Here is an 18,217-nt window from a genome sequence, read left to right on the forward strand (position 1 = left end):
CCGGCATTTCCCTGTTTACATGTGATCAGTTGTGATTGGACACAGCTGATCACATGACCGAGCTGACATCTTCGGCTCTTTCTGTGATCAGTGATCTGCTGTGTCCGAGTGACACAGCACACCACCGATCGCTGCACACTCCCTGAGCCGCGCATGCACGGTGAGAATGGGAGGACGTCATATGACGTCCTCCCAGAACGAGAGAACTGCCTTGCGCCCGTCATATTAATATATGGGGGGCGGGAGGTGGTTAAAGCCAGACACACCTGGAGCAAATTTTGGCTGGTTTAGCAGAGGCCGACTGAATTTTAATCTATGTATGGGCAGGCTGGTTGTACTGATAATCTACTGATAGACTTCTGTACAACCAGCCTGTTGGAAAGTTTGCACACAATCAGCACCGCTGGCTATAGCCAGCAGCGCTGATCAGTGTATTCTGATGGCAGGGAAGTCTCCCTTGCTGTCGGAATACAATAGCACAGCAGGAGGATTCCCCATCCATTTTGAGTGTGTGGATGGGGAAATAGAGCCTTTTTTTTTTTTTTCTTCAACCTTGTTCCAGTTTGCTGAGGTTTGTAGATTTAAAAGGACAAAAAGCTGCGTGATGTTTGTGCATACCATCTACATAATAACTAAGCACACATGAAATATCCCCGACCACAAATATGTGCTGATAAGATCCATATCGCCTTTCACAACAATGACAGAACGCGGCAATCCCTACAGAAACCAATGTTCCCCGTATAGAAACATGTCAGGGTGTAGAATAAAGAAATGTCGTCGGGAGTACAAAGACCTTACAGCCAGTAAAAGTTCATTTTAACCACAGATCAGATCTGGAAACTGTGCAGTTTATACTCCAATGACAATTCTGGCAGAGCAGAGGTAGATGTATGAAACGGTCATATCTGGACACGATGCCCTGTATACGGCCCCTGATATGTAGCCGAGCCCCTTCCTAGTCTGAATAGTTGCAGCACTTAAGAGTTTCGTGGCCAGCTTTGCTGCCAGTCTGGTATTCTGCCAAGCTGGACTTGGTATTTCCTCGCCAATTACAAAGGCAGTGGAAGAAAACAATCCTTAAAGTGATCGTAAAGTTTTTTGTTTTTTTTAAAAAAAAAAAAAAAAAAAAAAAAAAAAAACATGGACACACTTACCTGCTCTGGTTTTGCACAGAGCAGCGCCGATCCTACTGTTCTCGGGTCCCCCACCAGCGCTCCGGGCTCCTCATCTTCTCCATGTGCCACCATAGGAAGTGGCTTCCTATAGTGGCACACAAACTGGCTCGATCCTAAGCCATGCTGTGTGCATCTATAGACAGACACAGAGCAGCTATTCAGGTAGGGGTGTGGGGAACTACAGGACAGATAGGATTCCATGTTGAAAAAATGTGTGCTTGGGTGCTGAAAAACATGCATGCATCTCCAAGATACGCCCGTTCCTAACCCCGGAAACCACTAAGCAACTTATTCACTCCCTTGTTATCTCTCGCCTTGACTATTGTAACTCCCTCCTCATTGGCCGACCTCATCGCAGGCTATCCCCTCTTCAGTCTAACATGAATGCTGCGGCCAGACTCATCCACCTTACTAACCGTTCTGTATCTGCCACCCCTCTCTGCCAATCCCTCCACTGGCCTCCACTCAGTGTCCTCCACCCCTCTCTGCCAATCCCTCCACCCCTCTCTGCCAATCCCTGCACTGGCCTCCAATCAGTGTCCTCCATCCCTCTCTGCCAATCCCTCCACTGGCCTCCACTCAGCGTCCTCCATCCCTCTCTGCCAATCCCTCCACTGACCTCCACTCAGTGTGCTCCACCCCTCTCTGCCAATTCCTCCACTGGCTTCCCATTGCCCAACAAATAAAATTCTAAATATGAACAATCACATATAAAGCCATTTAAACTCTGCCCCAAATTACATAACCGATCCTGTCTCCAAATATCACCCAAACCGCCCTCTCCGCTCCTCACACCACCTTTTGCGCTCTAGCTCCCTTGTCTCCAGGACTTCTCCAGAGCTTCCCACATCCTCTGGAACTCTCTACCCCAATCAAACTATCACCTACTCTGCTCACTTTTAGGCGATCTCTGAAGACCTATATCTTCAGGGAAGCCTATCCTGCCCTCAGCTAATAATGGAATCTTCTACTCTTCCTACCAGTCCATCCCCCACAGTTACTACCTTTTGCACCACTAGCCCCTCCCTCTTAGATTGTAAGCTCCAAGGAGCAGGGCCCTCCTAACCCTCTTGTGTTGAACTGTATTGTTGCTGTATCAGCCAATGAGGAGAAAGAGTCCCTGGAGAGCCGCTACCCTTGTGCACATCGCTGCATTGTAATAGGGACCAGGTTAATATTAGGGGGGCTGCAAAAGGTGCTGAACACAAAGGGGTTTTTACCTTCATGCATAGTTTGCATGAAGGTAAAAAAAAAAAAAAAAAGCTTTGAGCCTTTACAACCACTTCTTTGAATCAGGTAATATATTCCACATGCCTCAAAGTCTTACAGTTCGTAGGACCTTTGCAGAGAGACCACTGCTTCCATACAGAGCAGAGGTCTGACAAACCTGCTGGCAAGTCAGGGCTAGAGCGCCCCAATCAGCAAAGCTCATAAACGGGTGTGTTGGACTCAACTGGAGGAACGGTCACCTTTTTGAATATGAGGGAACCTATTCTGGTGTTTCAGCGATGTGGATTGAGCCTCTTCTGCTTTGATGTGCCTGGAATGTGTAAAGCCCATTTAAACTGAAAGTTTAGTTGGACTTAAAAGGAGGAGTTGAACTTGTTAACCACCTCCCGTCCTCCGGACACAGTGGAACACCGATCGTCGTACGGGACCTCTCTGCGAGGTCCCGATCATGTGATCACTGATTGGCCAATCAGTGATCCCATCAGAGTTGTAAGCAAGATGTCACTTCTGACATCATTGCTTACTACGTGTGAAATCTGTGATCAATCACAGAGGTCACATGGTACAAGGCTATTCACAACAGCTTTGGACCATGTGACAAGCTGTGACCAATCACATCTCTCACAATATTTCTCAACGGCTGCAAGAATGCAGCCAGAGAAGGAGAAATGATTGCTTTTACAGACTTTATGGGTGTAAAAGCAATGTAAAAAAAAAAAAAAACTTAATCACCCCCCCCCCATGGTGACACTGTACTGCTAGGGTGACAGTATGTAAAAAAAAAAAAAAAAAAAAGTTTAAAAATTATAATTTTGGTTATAAACTAATTTGAGTTATTTTTTGTTACTAAAAAGATAAAACGGAATAAATTTTGGCTAAGATTTATGATGAAATACTATTTATTTGAAAATCTTTATAAGAAAAAACACTTTTCTAAATTTTTGGACTTTTTCATTTATATAGCAAAAAAAATAAAAAATCCCAGTGGTGAATAAATACCACCAAAATAAAGCTTTATCTGTCTCAAAAAAAAAGCTAAAAAAATTCATATGGCTACAGTGTTGCATGACCGCGCAATTGTCAAAGTGTGATAGCGCTGAAAGCTGAAAATTGGCCTGGACAAGAAGGGGGTAAAAGTGTCCGGACTGGAAATGGTTAAGTGTTGGTCCTGCCAGGAATATCGTGAACCGATAACGTCCTGTGCTCACCGCCTGTGCTGCACACACTGTTCACAACTATCTGTATGTGAACTACAGAACAGCTCCACCCCCCATGTTATGGATAAGAGAGTGGGAGATGTTCTGTAGTCCTGTCCCAGTGTGAAAACTGTGCTTCTTCATAGATAAAGTACAGTGAGTGAGCATGGTCATCCTAGGACAAGATATGTGTTACCGGCAGGATCACCAGGTGAAAATTAGGCCTGGTTCACTCTAATGCGATGCTAATTCGATCCGATTTCAGCCGCAATTTTGTAGTGCGAGTTTGATGACAGTTCTGTGCGTTTTTCATTCAATTTCGCCTACTCTGTTTTTGATGCAATTTTAGATACTACTACCCTGGGAGGCACTTGAGGGTTAAACAAAAATGAAACCGCTTTCAGAATTGCATACATGTGTAGTTTTGGTTCTTCTTTATTCAAGTGTATAGGGCACAAAAGTACCCTCTTCCAAAATTACACTGTACTCTGCTGCACTGAAAATAAATGTGACCTTCATTGTCATGCGATTCTCTGCAACTCACGCTGCATAACAAATCCCACTAGTGTGAACCAGACCGTAAAACTGAACACAGATAGGAAAATATCATCTAAATCCATTCATTATGTGGATTCTTCTTGAATCTCGGTGAGCTTTGTGTATTTCTTCCAGATCTGTGCAGCAATCCAGAGACTTCACCTCTGCACAGAAGCTTCCTGTTATAAAGACCACTCACTGCTACCTTCTCTATATGCACACAGTCTCTAGTCTTGTCTCCGCCCTCTCCTGTATTTTTCTGCAGGCAGCTTGCAGTGGGTGGAGCCTGCTTGGTTCCTCCCACAGCTCTGCACAAACTACATACAGTACAGTGATGATGTCATTGTTATATTACAAGGTAATATTTGCATTTACAAACACATTTGGTGCTCAGAAAATGGATTTATATCCTTTGTGGTTTTTAAATGAAAAAGTTTTTGTACTCAGTATACCTTTACAGTATGAATAAAAAAAAAAAGACAAACTAATGCAGCCACCACACCTGAGGACTGGAGAGCTGTAGGCCTCATGCACACAGAGCGCTTTTGCAGCCACTGCTTGTAAATGGCCCTCCATGTAATCCCTATGTGCCCATACACACATATACTTTTAGGAGCTTTTAGTGGCAGGAAAGTTTAGCAGCAGGAAAAAAAAAATTTAAAATTAAATATAAAAAAAAAAAAAAAACAAAAAAAAAAAAAAAAAAAACGCACAGCCAGTGCACGTCCAGGAGCAGCAGCGTTTTGGCAGAAAAAAAAAACCTGACACATCTAAACGCGTGTTAACGCTAGGTGTGTTTAGCACTTGAGTGTTAATTTTAATGGCCAGAATAAATTACTATTCTAGCCAATTAAATGAATGCCCAAGCGTTATACAAGCGTCAGGCGTTTTTTCGGCAAAAATTCTGCAGCCAGGAGAAAAGCTTCTAGGTGAGTTTTTTCCTTTTTTTTTTTCTTTAAAATAACGTCTTCTGAGCATGAGGCCTTACAGTGATACTAAACCCCGGACCCCGCATTCACTCGATCCGCTCTCCCCGGACCCCGCATTCACTCGATCCGCTCTTCCCGGGACCCCGCATTCACTCGATCCGCTCTTCCCGGGACCCCGCATTCACTCGATCCGCTCTTCCCGGGACCCCGCAGTCACTCGATCCGCTCTTCCCGGGACCCCGCAGTCACTCGATCCGCTCTTCCCGGGACCCCGCAGTCACTCTAACCGCTCTCCCGGGACCCCGCAGTCACTCTATCCGCTCTCCCGGGACCCCGCATTCACTCTATCCGCTCTCCCGGGACCCCGCATTCACTCTACCCGCTCTCCCGGGACCCCGCATTCACTCTACCCGCTCTTCCCGAACCCCGCATTCACTCTACCCGCTCTCCCGGGACCCCGCATTCACTCTATCCGCTCTCCGGGGACCCCGCATTCACTCTATCCGCTCTCCGGGGACCCCGCATTCACTCTATCCGCTCTCCGGGGACCCCGCATTCACTCTATCCGCTCTCCGGGGACCCCGCATTCACTCTATCCGCTCTCCGGGGACCCCGCATTCACTCTATCCGCTCTCCGGGGACCCCGCATTCACTCTATCCGCTCTCCCGGGACCCCGCATTCACTCTATCCGCTCTCCCGGGACCCCGCATTCACTCTATCCGCTCTCCCGGGACCCCGCATTCACTCTATCCGCTCTCCCGGGACCCCGCATTCACTCTATCCGCTCTCCCGGGACCCCGCATTCACTCTATCCGCTCTCCCGGGACCCCGCATTCACTCTATCCGCTCTTCCCGGACCCTGCATTCACTCTATCCACTCTCCCCGGACCCTGCATTCACTCTATCCGCTCTCCCCGGACCCCGCATTCACTATATCCGCTCTCCCCGGACCCTGCATTCACTATCCGCTCTTCCCGGACCCTGCATTCACTCTATCCGCTCTTCCCGGACCCTGCATTTTCTCATCATAAGTACATAGCAGTCTTGTGACTGCAGCAGAGCACTGGTTAAAGCTTGTAGGAGGAGTTTCATTTCTACTCTAGGAGGATGTGGAAGTCCTGACCCTCTGCCTGGACAGTGCTGATCACATGCACTCTCCCAAGAAAAAAAAAAAAACCTCTAGCAATACACACCAAACTGAGCATGTGCCTGCAGATTCAGTCTGTACCAGGTGGTCATTTCAACAAGGAGGGGCAGAGAAACAAAACAAAAAAAAAAAAAAAAAAAAAAACACAAAAAAAAAGAAGGATCAAACAGCCTTTTTACACAATGCAGAGGATTAACCCCTTAGGTTCCACAGTGAGTATAACAAGCATGCTTTACTGCATCTACAGACTGATTGTACTGCTGTGGGTTTAGTAACACTTTAATATAGTAAATATTATATCTTGGGTTTGGATACAATTGAATGAATGGAAGACCCCGAGGGGCGGTGATGTAGGCACTTACGATATAGTTTTCATCTCTTTCTTTTCTGCGTCGGGACGAGCGCGGTTCAGGACCTTTAGGAAGTCAGATGTCTTAGCTCTCATTCGGGTGTGGATGTAAGCCTGGTAGAGAAGGAGTGCATGAGAAAAAAAACAGACCACGATGCAAGAAGAGATCACTAAATTTTAGTACTATGATACTTCATACTAGGATGCTGAGGGTCTGATACAGAGATCAGCCTTTCTGGATCCTGAAAAAGCTGTATATAGAAATAGAAAAGAATGACCAAAAAAAAAAAAGAAAAAAAAGACCAAGTTGTCCATTGAGTTTGTCTACCAGGTTTTTTTTTTTTGTTTTTTTTTTAACCGTTGGCCGGGTATTATTTATTTATTTCAGGTAGTTATATAGCGCCGTCAATTTACGCAGCACTTTACATATATATTGTACATTCACATCAGTCCCTAACCCTCAAGGGGTGTACAATCTAAGGTCCCTAACCCTCAAGGGGTGTACAATCTAAGGTCCCTAACCCTCAAGGGGTGTACAATCTAAGGTCCCTAACTCACATTCATACATACACATACTAGGGACAATTTAGACAGGAGCCAATTCACCTACCAGCATGTCTTTGGAGTGTGGGAGGAAACCGGAGTACCTAGAGGAAACCCACGCAGGCACAGGGAGAACATGCAAACTCCAGGCAGGTGGTGCCGTGGCTGGGATTCGAACCAACGACCTGAGTACTACCAGACGGAAGTGCTAACCATTTAGCCACTGTGCTGCCCAATATAGATCTAGGTTTATCCCCAAACATGTTTCAATTCACTGACTGTTGACTGACTCACTGCCTCTGTTCCAAATATCAATTCTAAGGTTACTTTTGTACTTTTCTGCAGCTAGTTGGAGGTCGTGTCCTCGTGTTCTTGATCATCGTTTCACATTGAAAAATAATCAGATAAAACTGCAAACGCGAATGTGCTGCCACCCACACAAAGTGAAAAATACGAGAGACTGCAGCAAGCACCAAACCGTGTTCCCACTCAGTAATTAATATTAAAAAAGAAAAAAAAAATGTTGCGCTACCACACACCAAAAAGGCTTTTCCTGAGGAAGTCACGTGGTTGTCACGCAACGCGTCGGAAGAAATGGAGGCCGGTGACGTCAATGCTGGTCCATATGTTTGATCTGTAATTGCTACCGGCTTATTGGGGTCTGTGGACCCGTAGTTCTATGCAAGTGCATTTGCTTGTGTGCCTTTCGTATTCCAATAAATGATTACACTATCGAAGGCATTTTTATTCATTTATTTATTTTATTTCAGGTACTTATATAGCGCCATCAATTTACGCAGCGCTTTACATATATATTGTACATTCACATCAGTCCCCGCCCCCGAGGAATGTACAATCTAAGGTCCCTAACTCACATTCATACATACACATACTAGGGACAATTTAGACAGGAGCCAATTCACCTACCAGCATGTCTTTGGAGTGTGGGAGGAAACCGGAGTACCCGGAGGAGACGCACGCAGGCACAGGGAGAACATGCAAACTCCAGGCAGGTGGTGCCATGGTCGGGATTTGAACCAGCGATACTAATACTGCCAGGCAGTAGGGTGGACGGGCCAACTAACATGATACATTCATTTTGTATGGCTAAATGATTAGCACTACCACCTGGCAGTATTCGGGTCGTCTGTTCAAATCCCAACCATGGCACCACCTGCATGGAGTTTGCATGTTCTCCCTGTGCCTGCGTGGGTCTCCTCTGGGTACTCTGGTTTCCTCCCACACTCCAAAGACATGCTGGTAGGTTAATTATGCGATTTTGTGCAGCCCTGCAGCAGTATTTCTTCTATAGGGCAGCCGGGAAGTGGTTAAACTGCAGATTTAATGACAGGCAGGGGTGGACTGACCATTTGGAATCTCGGGCACTGCCTGAGGGCGCCGGGATCAGTAGGGGGCCCCATGAGATGCCCCTGGTACCTTTTTCATAGGCTTTTTTGAGTTTGGGCAAGGACACAGAGGCCCCATGATCCCCTAGTACCCGGAGGAAACCCACGCAGGCACAGGGAGAACATGCAAACTCCAGGCAGGTGGTGTCGTGGCTGGGATTCCTTTTTGAGTGTACGTCTCACCCTGGGCTGTGGAGGACTGTCAAAGGAAAGGAACACCTCCATGCACCGTTGTTGGATTGCCCCATCAGGCGATTATAGAGACCAGATGACCATTTAATTTGCAAGCGCTATTTGATCTGTTTGGGCCAAATTTTGAGGTGAGGGAGCAATTTATATGGTGGTGGCACATGAGGTGGATCCACTAACATTTATTCTGGCGCAGAAAGTTTGGAGCACCATTTAGTTGCATTCTGATTGGACTGTTTATTCACTGAACATTTTGTGGCACTGTATGGTTTTCAAAATCAGATAAAACAAATAATTCCTTCAATCACATTTATTCACTGAATTTTTTGGCGCTGGATGATTTAAAATTTCATGTACTGCTGTATTTTAGCAATTATTTATTTATTGCACATAACACTTTGGGGGGGTTAGGAGGTCTGTTAGGTATTTATTGTAGTTATTACTCACAGTTTACACGTGATAATTTAATAATTTATGTACGGCTTTATTTACTTTATGAATTATTTCATTTATTATTTACTTATGGCACTCAGCACTTTTGGGGGTTAGGAGGACTGTTGAGTGTTTATTGTTGATCTGTGAGTTGACCCTATTTCAATGGGTCATTATATGAAGATGGTTTGTTATTTAGTTTTTTGAGTGGTGTGTGGCAGCGTAACACTTTTTTTTTTATTTTTTTTTAACTACTTGCCCTCCAGAGGATTTGCACCCCTTCCTTAGCAGGCCATTTTTTGGCGATACGGTGCTGCGTTACTTTAAAAACTTACAACTGCACAGTCATGCACCGCTGCACCAAAATGATCTTTTGCTATTAAACATGTCCAATAAATAAAAAAAAAATTTAAAAAATCCAATTTAGGCCAAAATGTATTCTGCTCCATTTCTTTGCTAAAAAAAAAAAAAAAATTCCAATGTGTATATTAATTTGTTTACGTAAAAGTTATAGCATTTACAAATGGCGGTACGGATATTGGAATTTTTTTTTTTACTATTAACAGCGGCGTTCAGCGACTTATAGCGGGACTGCGGCGGGCATTCTGACACTGTGGGGGAACGGATCTGGTGTCACTGACATCCCCAGTGGCACCAATACAGTGATCGGTGCTAATAAAAAGCACTTACACTGTACTAATGGCACTGGGCAGGAAGGAGTTAACATTTGGGGTGATCAAAGGGTTAACTGTGTGCTGTTTTACTACGTGGGCTGTGTCTCACTAAGAACACTGCTTTGTATGGCTCTGCTAAGCAGAACCATACAAAGCAGTGTACAGGAGCTAACAGGGGAGAGATCTGTTTAGTTTATACACAGGTCTCTCCCTCGTCAAAGATACTCAACGACCACCAGGTGCCACAGAGTAATCACCGGCCGGGACTTGCTGATTGACAGCCGATGCCGCGAATGGCAGCCGATGCCGCGAATGGCAGCGTGGGTAGGGTGAGCGTGCCCCTACCCGGAAATGCAAAGTCACGTGTGCACACACAATTTTGCGCACCCCTGCCGTCCTGTAGCAGTATTTCTGCTATAGGGCAGAGGGGAAGCGATTAATACTGAAAATATTGCCCTCCTGAACGTTATTCATGCCCTTCGTGTATTTAAAGCTTTCGGTTATTTGTCCATTTCCCTGCCTCTCTCTCGACTGCACATATAAATTACCCGAGTGATCAAAACCGGCAATGGGGTAACCGCTACTCACTCCAGTGCTGCTTTAGACTGACACCCAGTTTAAGTATCTTCTGCAGGTCCAGGCAGCGGTGCTTCTGCATTCTCTTTACATCAGGGAAGTAGTGATGTCATGTCACTCCCATTCACTGCAGGGTCCAGGACAGCACTATTCTAGCTTTTCTGCAGCTACAGATCCCTGCTATAGTAATCTATTGTTGGCAAATCTGCAGCCTGGATGGGTTGAATTTTGGTCCCCAATGATCAGATTCAGACTCCCCAATTTAAAAAAAAAAAAAAAATATTGTATGTTCTTCCCTCCTTTTATTGGACTCCGGGTTCCAACAATGACATCGGATGATCTGGATGGCATTTTCATTCACTGAGCAAGCATGCAATGCTCATGTAAATAGAATGCAACGTTCCAGTTTTTAGCAATTGCAAACCTATGAAAAAGTCACCGCTGTGCTAATCTGTGCCCTTGACAATCCAACATGATCTTATATTACCCTAACATTTTATGCGAAATGTATTTTCCCTGCGTGCAGAATGTAAAATCAAAAAGGGACTAAAGCTCTCCTAAAGTAAAAAACAAAAAAGTAAAAAGCCCATGGTCAGGAGGGTAAGTTAAAGCAGAACGTCATCTGAAAAGCGAAGTCCCGCTTTAATCTTCTCTCTAACTTTTGGAGGTTTTTTGTTTTGTTTTTTTTGTTTTTTTTAAAGGAACAGGTACCTAATTCTGACAGGTATCTGCACCCACTTGGATCCCTGCAGAAGCACTTTTTGTTTTGTTTCTAAGTTCCTGCAGTTTCTCCTGATATAAGCAGAACTGGATCTCCTTCCTCCTGCTGGTGAGCTCTCCAGCGATAACTAAAGCTCTACATTGTGGAATCAAGACCACCTTCTTCCTGTTGCTGATCCTTCCAGTTATAACAAAGAATCTACATTGGGATATCAGGACCTCCTTCCTCCTGTTGCTGATCCTTCCAGTTATTACATAGGATCTACATTGGGACCTCCTTCCTCCTGTTGCTGATCCCTCTAGTTATAACAAAGGATCTACATTGGGAATCGGGACCTCCTTCCTCCTGTTGCTGATCCTTCCAGTTATAAGAAAGTATCTACATTGGGGAATCAGAACCTCCTTCCTCCCGTTGCTGATCCTTCGTTATAACAAAGGATCTACATTGGGGAATCAGAACCACCTTCCTTCTGTTGCTGATCCTTCCAGTTATTACATAGGATCTACATTGGGAATTGGGACGTCCTTCCTCCTGTTGCTGATCCTTCGTTATAACAAAGGATCTACATTGGGGAATCAGGACCTCCTTCCTCCCGTTGCTGATCCTTCCAGTTATAACAAAGGATCTACATTGGGAATCAGGACCTCCTTCCTCCTGTTGCTGATCCTTCCAGTTATTACATAGGATCTACATTGGGAATTGGGACCTCCTTCCTCCTGTTGCTGATCCTTCCAGTTATAACAAAGGATCTTCATTGGGAATCAGGACCTCACTGTCAAGGTCCTACCTTTTCCCTGAGGTTATGTTACTCCATGTGCTGGCGTCCATCTTGGATTCTGCTGTGCATGATGGGTATCCTTTTTATGTCTTTAGGTCTCTGAGGTCCACCCCCCAGAGGGGCGTGGCTGATGACATATAAGCCTGTGGCCCGCACATGCTCTTGGCACTTGTGTAATGTCAGGGCAGGAGCTGAGGAACGGACAGGCAGGCCTAACAACACAACGCACTGGCTGACGACAACCACCACCCACAGACCGAAGTCCCCCAGGGCGCGGAGTCTAAGTCCCAGGCTGACTATTCTCTGTATTCTCCTTTGATCTGACCCTCTGTTGCTGAACCCGGCTTGTGACCTGTGATTCTCGTCTGCTGTCCTGTACTGTTTTGTCCTGTTGTTGTTGACCCCGGCTTGTCTGACTACTCTTTTGTTTCTTCCACCAGCTACACGCCATTGGCGGCGGCCATTACCGCAGCTGAGGTGTCTCGGGGGCCGCGACCTGGTTCCTGGCTGCGTCAAGTCCATCCCCACCATCAGGGGCCCTGGTGAAGGGCAGCCTGGGACTTAGACTCCGCGCCCTGGGGGACTTCGGTCTGTGGGTGGTGGTTGTCGTCAGCCAGTGCGTTACATTGTTAGGCCTGCCTGTCCGTTCCTCAGCTCCTGCCCTGACACTCCTTCCTCCTGTTGCTGATCCTTCCAGTTATAACAAAGGATCTGCATTGGGAATCAGGACCTCCTTCCTCCTGTTCCTAATCCTTTCAGTCATAACAAAAGATCCATATAGAGGAATCAGGACCTCCTGCTGCGGATTCTTCTAGTGACAAATGAAGATCTATATACAGGAATCAGGATCTCCTTTTTCCTGCTGTTAGACATCCTTTAGAGACAGGCATTCTCTAAAAAGTATGCAGAATTCTAGAGTAAACACCCCAGACAGGACTTCCAATGTGCACATTTTGAAAAATAAAGCTTTATGAAAATCAGCGTGCAAACTCAAGAGTGATGAGAAAGAAGAGCTAACCACAGTAATATACATATATTATATACAGTGCATCCAGAAAGTGTTCCCAGCACTTAACTTTTGCCACATTTTGTTATGTTACAGCCTTATTCCAAAATGATTTAAATTCATCTTTCTCGTCAACATTCTACAAACAATACCCCATAATGACAACGTGAAAGAAGTTTGTTTTGAAATCTTTGCAATTTATTAAAAAAAAAAACCAAAAAAACCAAATACCCAAAAAACACATGTACATAGGTTTTCACAGCCTTTGCCACGACACTCAAGATTGAGCTCTGGTGCATCCTGTTCCCACTGATCATCCTTGAGATGTTTCCAAAAGTTGATTGGAGTCCACTTGTGGGAAATTCGGTTGATTGGACATGATTATGAAAGGCATAAACCTGTCTATAGAAGGTCCCACAGTTACCAGTGCATGTCGGAGCACAAACCAAGCCATGAAGTCCAAGGAATTGTCCGTAGACCTCCGAGACAGGATTGTATCAAGGCACAGATCTGGGGAAGGGTAGAGAAACATTTCTGCAGCATTGAAGGTTCCCAATGAGCACAGTGGCCTCCATCATCCGTAAATGGAAGATGTTTGGAACCACCAGGAATCTTCCTAGAGCAGGTCACCCGGCCAAAATGAGCAAATTGAGGGAGAAGGGCCTTCGCCAGGGAGGTAACAGAGCACCCGATGGGTCACTCTGAAAGAGCTCCAGCGTTTCTCTGTGGAGAGAGGAGAACCTTCCAGAAGAACAACCATCTCTAAAGCATTCCACCAATCAGGCCTCTATGGTAGAGTGGTCAGACAGAAGCCACTCCTCAGTAAAAGGCAAATGGCAGCCCGCCTGAAGTTTGCCAAAACTCATCTGAGGGACTCTCAGACCTTGAGAAACAAACTCTCTGGTCTGATGAAACAAAGATTGAACTCTTTGGCCTGAATGCCAAGTGTAATGTCTGGAGAAAACCAGGCACCACTTACCACCTGGCCAATACCATCCCTACAGTGAAGCATGGTGGTGGCAGCATCATGCCGTGGGGATTTTTTTCAGCGGCAGGAACTGGGAGACTAGTCAGGATCGAAGGAAAGATGAATGCAACAATGTACAGAGACATCCTTGATGAAAACCTGTTCCAGAGCGCTCTGGACCTTAGACTAGGGAGACGGTTCATCTTTCAACAGGACAATGACCCTAAGCACACATAATACAGGAGTGGCTACGGGCCAACTGTGTGAATATGCCCTGGAGTGGCCCAGCCAGAGCCCAGACTTGAACCCGATTGAACATCTCTGGAGAGATCTGAAAATGGCTGTGCACCCATACTCCCCATCCAACCTGATGGAGCTTGAGAGGTACTGCAAAGAAGAATGGGAGAAATTGCCCAGAAATAGGTGTGCCAAGCTTGTAGCATCATACTCAAAACGACTTGAGGTTTGAATTGGTGCTAAAGGGGCTTCAACAAAGTATTGAGCAAAGGCTGGGAATACTTATGTACATGTGTTTTTTTTTTTCATTTTTTATTTTTTAATAAATTGCAAAGATTTCAAAACGAACATCTTTCACGTTGTCATTATGGGATATTGTTTGTAGAATGTTGAGGGAAAAAAAATTAATTTAATCCATTTTGGAATAAGGCTGTAACATAAGAAAATGTGGCACAAGTTAAGTGCTGTGAATACTTTCTGGATGCGCTGTATGTGACCTACTTGTGCAGAGCTCCCATTTAAAGTACAAGCTATTGTTTGAAACTGAAAAAAGCTTTTATAAAAAAAGACTAATGTCTCAATAATACTCAGTGAGAATAAAGCCTGAATGTTAGTTTATGACATTAAAAAAAAAAAAAAAAGGAACATGTGCACTTTATTGTAAATCTGATACCTGTACGTCAGAGGCAGTTTTTGATTGCTTACCTTGGAGCACTTGATGTGGTAATGCAGGTAGTCCCGGAATGTGTGAATGAGATTGATGGTGTTGTCCCTTGCATTGGCATTGGTGTGACGAGGAAAGAGCACTGAGGAGGCGGAAACAAGAATTGTTAGGAGTACTGCTTTTATTTTGTCTTTGGTTCCTCCCTCCAACTCCATCATACTAGTGAAACCATTAAATAAAACTCTGCGCTTCTCTATGTAATGTGGGCAGATCATGGCTGGTGGGAGGGGCCAGCAGGGTGCTGTACACAAGTTTCCAGAAAACATCACAAGAGCCCTGAGGTTAGCGGGCTGGCTCTAGGGAGGAGTTATGCAAAAATGTATGTCTTGATGGGTGGATGTCAGTCTAGAGCTGCCTTTCTCAACCAGGGTGCCCAGGAACCCTGGGGTGCCTTGAGGTGTCTTCAGGGGTGCCTTGACAAAATGTCTAAAAATTTACCAAAACTTGTATACAAGCAAGAAGGTGGAACAAGCCTGCCTTTTAGTTACACAAAGCCACAGGTTTTCATTACGCACCATAACGACCTTCTAGCCGCCAGAATCCTGACAACCAATGACATCATCCCTTGATAAGGAAAATGTCAGCTGCCTGCACAGCATCCTAGTTTGACCCTCCCCCGCCCCTCTCCATCAGCACTGGGGTCATATTAGCTCAGTAATGGAGAAAAACCTGAGGGAGAAGAGAAACAATGGAATACTAGTCAGTATCAGTGTGCAAAAGTGTATTTGGTTTGGAAGAATAAATCCCCTCTAATGTTGGGTGTCCTACATCTGTGGATGTTGCAGAGTTATATAAAACTATTAGAATAGTTTTTCACATTTTGGAATGGTGTGCCCTTAAAAAATTATGGACAGTCTTGAGGCACCCCAATCTTAAAGGGTGCCTCGGGGCTGGCCCCAATCTTAAAGGGTGCCTCGGGGCTGGCCCCAATCTTAAAGGGTGCCTCGGGGCTGGCCCCAATCTTAAAGGGTGCCTCGGGGCTGGCCCCAATCTTAAAGGGTGCCTCGGGGCTGGCCCCAATCTTAAAGGGTGCCTCGGGGCTGGCCCCAATTTTAAAGGGTGCCTCGGGGCTGTCCCTAATTTTAAAGGGTGCCTCGGGGCTGTCCCTAATTTTAAAGGGTGCCTCGGGGCTGTCCATAATTTTAAAGGGTGCCTCGGGGCTGTCCATAATTTTAAAGGGTGCCTTGACAAAAAAAAGGCTGAGAAACACTGGTCTAGAATGTTCCAAGGCAAAGTGTATTTGCATGAAGACCACCCTAGGTATCACCCACATGTAATCCTGAGCCAACATGATTGAAGGAACTGAAATCCAATGAATGAAAGAGGAGGGACAGGGTCAGTCATGCTGGGTAGGAAAGGGCTAAATCATGATGGATGTCACCCAAGCAAGGAAATGAGGTGGGCTCTGACTTCCAATAGACACTGTAAGAATCTTTCCAAGATTACAATACAGCACCTTGACATCACCAGAACCTTCAGGAACAATCCAAAAGTCGAGGCTCTAGGGTTGACTTTTAGGCTTTACTGTTTATTTGGAGGTTTCCTCATTTTCATGTAAGGTCTGCTTAGTATTTTGGGTAAAGACTTATACAGATCTTTTTTGCTATGTCCTCCTATGTGAAATAGAAGATGCCACCTTCTAGGACTCACCAGGTGAAGGTGGCGTGTACTTACCAAATGTGATATAACCGATGTTGTCGCCCACTGCTGCGTCTGTGTCCTTTAGTTCCAGAGGAGGCTCTCGATGGCTGAACAAGACCTGAGGTGCTGTGTGACTGGCGCGGCGCCCTTCCTTAAACTCCTAGCAAAAAGGACAAATCAACAAGATGTCAGAGATGGAGGAATCCCACTTTGTTTATAGGGGGAATTACTGGAAATATGCCCGACTTATACAAGCACACTTACCTGCATGAATACTTTTCCTATCACCACATCGTCGTCATCCTTGAACACTGTGCTAAACACCACAGTCACCCGGTCCTTCTTGGCTTCCACATACCTGTTCAATGTTTCAACACATGATTAGAGTCAGAGACTCACATTTAAAGAGTCACCAATCCCATATGTCAGGATTCCCAGCCTTGTTAGCATGCTGTTAGCAAAATGAGGGCTCCCCCCCCACTGTTTTCTTACCTAGCATTCAGGGAGAGGTGAGACTACATAACAAGTATTGCCTAATATTTGTGCCCTTTAATCAGTGATAATATCAAATAGAAAGACTTGAAATTAAGCTTGTGCTGGAAGAGGGGATGCCGAGCGGCTGAGACCTCGCTGGGAGGGGGGGGGAGCTGAGCCCTTTGCTGGGAGCGCAGGGGGTTTAGGGGGTGGAGCCGAACGGCTGAGTCTTTGCCGGGAGCGCGGAGACAAAAAGCGGAGTCCTCAAAGGGAGCGCGGGGGGGTATAGCCGAACGGCTGAGTCCTTACTGGGAGGGTGGGTAGGGAGGGAAAGTGTCATGCGGCTGAGTCCTCGCTTTACTGGGGGGGAAACTGAGTGGCTGAGTCTTTGTTGAGAGAGGGGATGCCGAGTGGCTGAGATCTCGCTGGGAGGGGGGAGCTGAGCCCTTGCTGGGAGCACAGGGGCTTGGTGGGGGGGTTAAGGGGGTGGAGCCGAACAGCTTAGTCCTCGCTGGGAGCATGGGGGGGAGGAGCTCAATGGCTGAGTGCTTGCTGGGGGGGGGTAGGGAGTGGGGGGGGGGGGGCTGGTTGGAAACCGAGTGGCTGGGTCTTTGTTGAGAGACGGGATGCCGAGTGGCTGAGACCTCGCAGGGAGGGGGGGGCTGAGCCCTTGCTGGGAGCGCAGGAGGTTTGGGGGGGGGGGGGGTAGGGAGGGAAAGTGTCATGTGGCTGAGTCCTCGGTTTACTGGGGGGGGGACCAAGTGGCTGAGTCTTTGTTGAGAGAGGGGATGCTGAACGGCTGAGACCTCGGTGGGAGGGGGGTAATGGAGGGGGCTAAGATCTTGCTGGGACCACAGGGGGTTTGGGGGGGAGGGGTTAAGGGGGTGGAGCCGAACAGCTTAGTCCTTGCTGGTAGCATGGGGGGGGAAGCCGAACGGCTGAGTCCTTGCTGGGAACGCAGGGGTGTTGGTGGTGGGTTTTGATAGCTGAATGGCCGAGATCTCACTAGGAGGGGGGTTAAGGGGGCGGAGCCAACCAGCTGAGTCCTCGCTGGGGGGGGGGGGCCTTGGTGTAGGAAGGGAGAGTGTCCTCACTTTACTGGGGGGGGGGGGAACTGAGTGGCTGAGTCTTTGTTGATCCTTTATCTTTTTTTCTTTGGTGGGGGGGGGGGGGGGGGGGGGTTGGCACTTTGAGGGGAATAAAAGGCTTTTAAACCCACTTTTATTTGGGTTGCAGAAGAAAAACACTCTTACTCCAAGAATATTCTATATGGAGTAATGGT

At 46.3% G+C, this 18,217-nt stretch overlaps 1 protein-coding gene across 1 annotated transcript in view; it reads right to left on the bottom strand.

Moving 5' to 3' along the window:
- The window catches only part of ARPC2 (actin related protein 2/3 complex subunit 2), a 52,763-nt gene that overhangs the window by 4,401 nt on the left and 30,145 nt on the right, over positions 1 to 18,217 (bottom strand). Inside the window, exons 6-9 of the mRNA XM_089654827.1 lie at positions 16,726 to 16,819; positions 16,495 to 16,621; positions 14,802 to 14,902; positions 6,581 to 6,681 (exon numbers count right to left, since the gene is read on the bottom strand). Of these exons, the coding sequence (XP_089510953.1) occupies positions 6,581 to 6,681; positions 14,802 to 14,902; positions 16,495 to 16,621; positions 16,726 to 16,819 (423 nt within the window). The remainder of the gene's footprint in view (positions 1 to 6,580; positions 6,682 to 14,801; positions 14,903 to 16,494; positions 16,622 to 16,725; positions 16,820 to 18,217) is intronic.

The sequence above is a fragment of the Staurois parvus genome, unplaced genomic scaffold, assembly GCF_062004578.1.
Source record: "Staurois parvus isolate SC_StPar_1 unplaced genomic scaffold, SC_StPar_1.0 ptg000803l, whole genome shotgun sequence".
Classification (NCBI taxonomy): Eukaryota; Metazoa; Chordata; class Amphibia; order Anura; family Ranidae; genus Staurois; species Staurois parvus.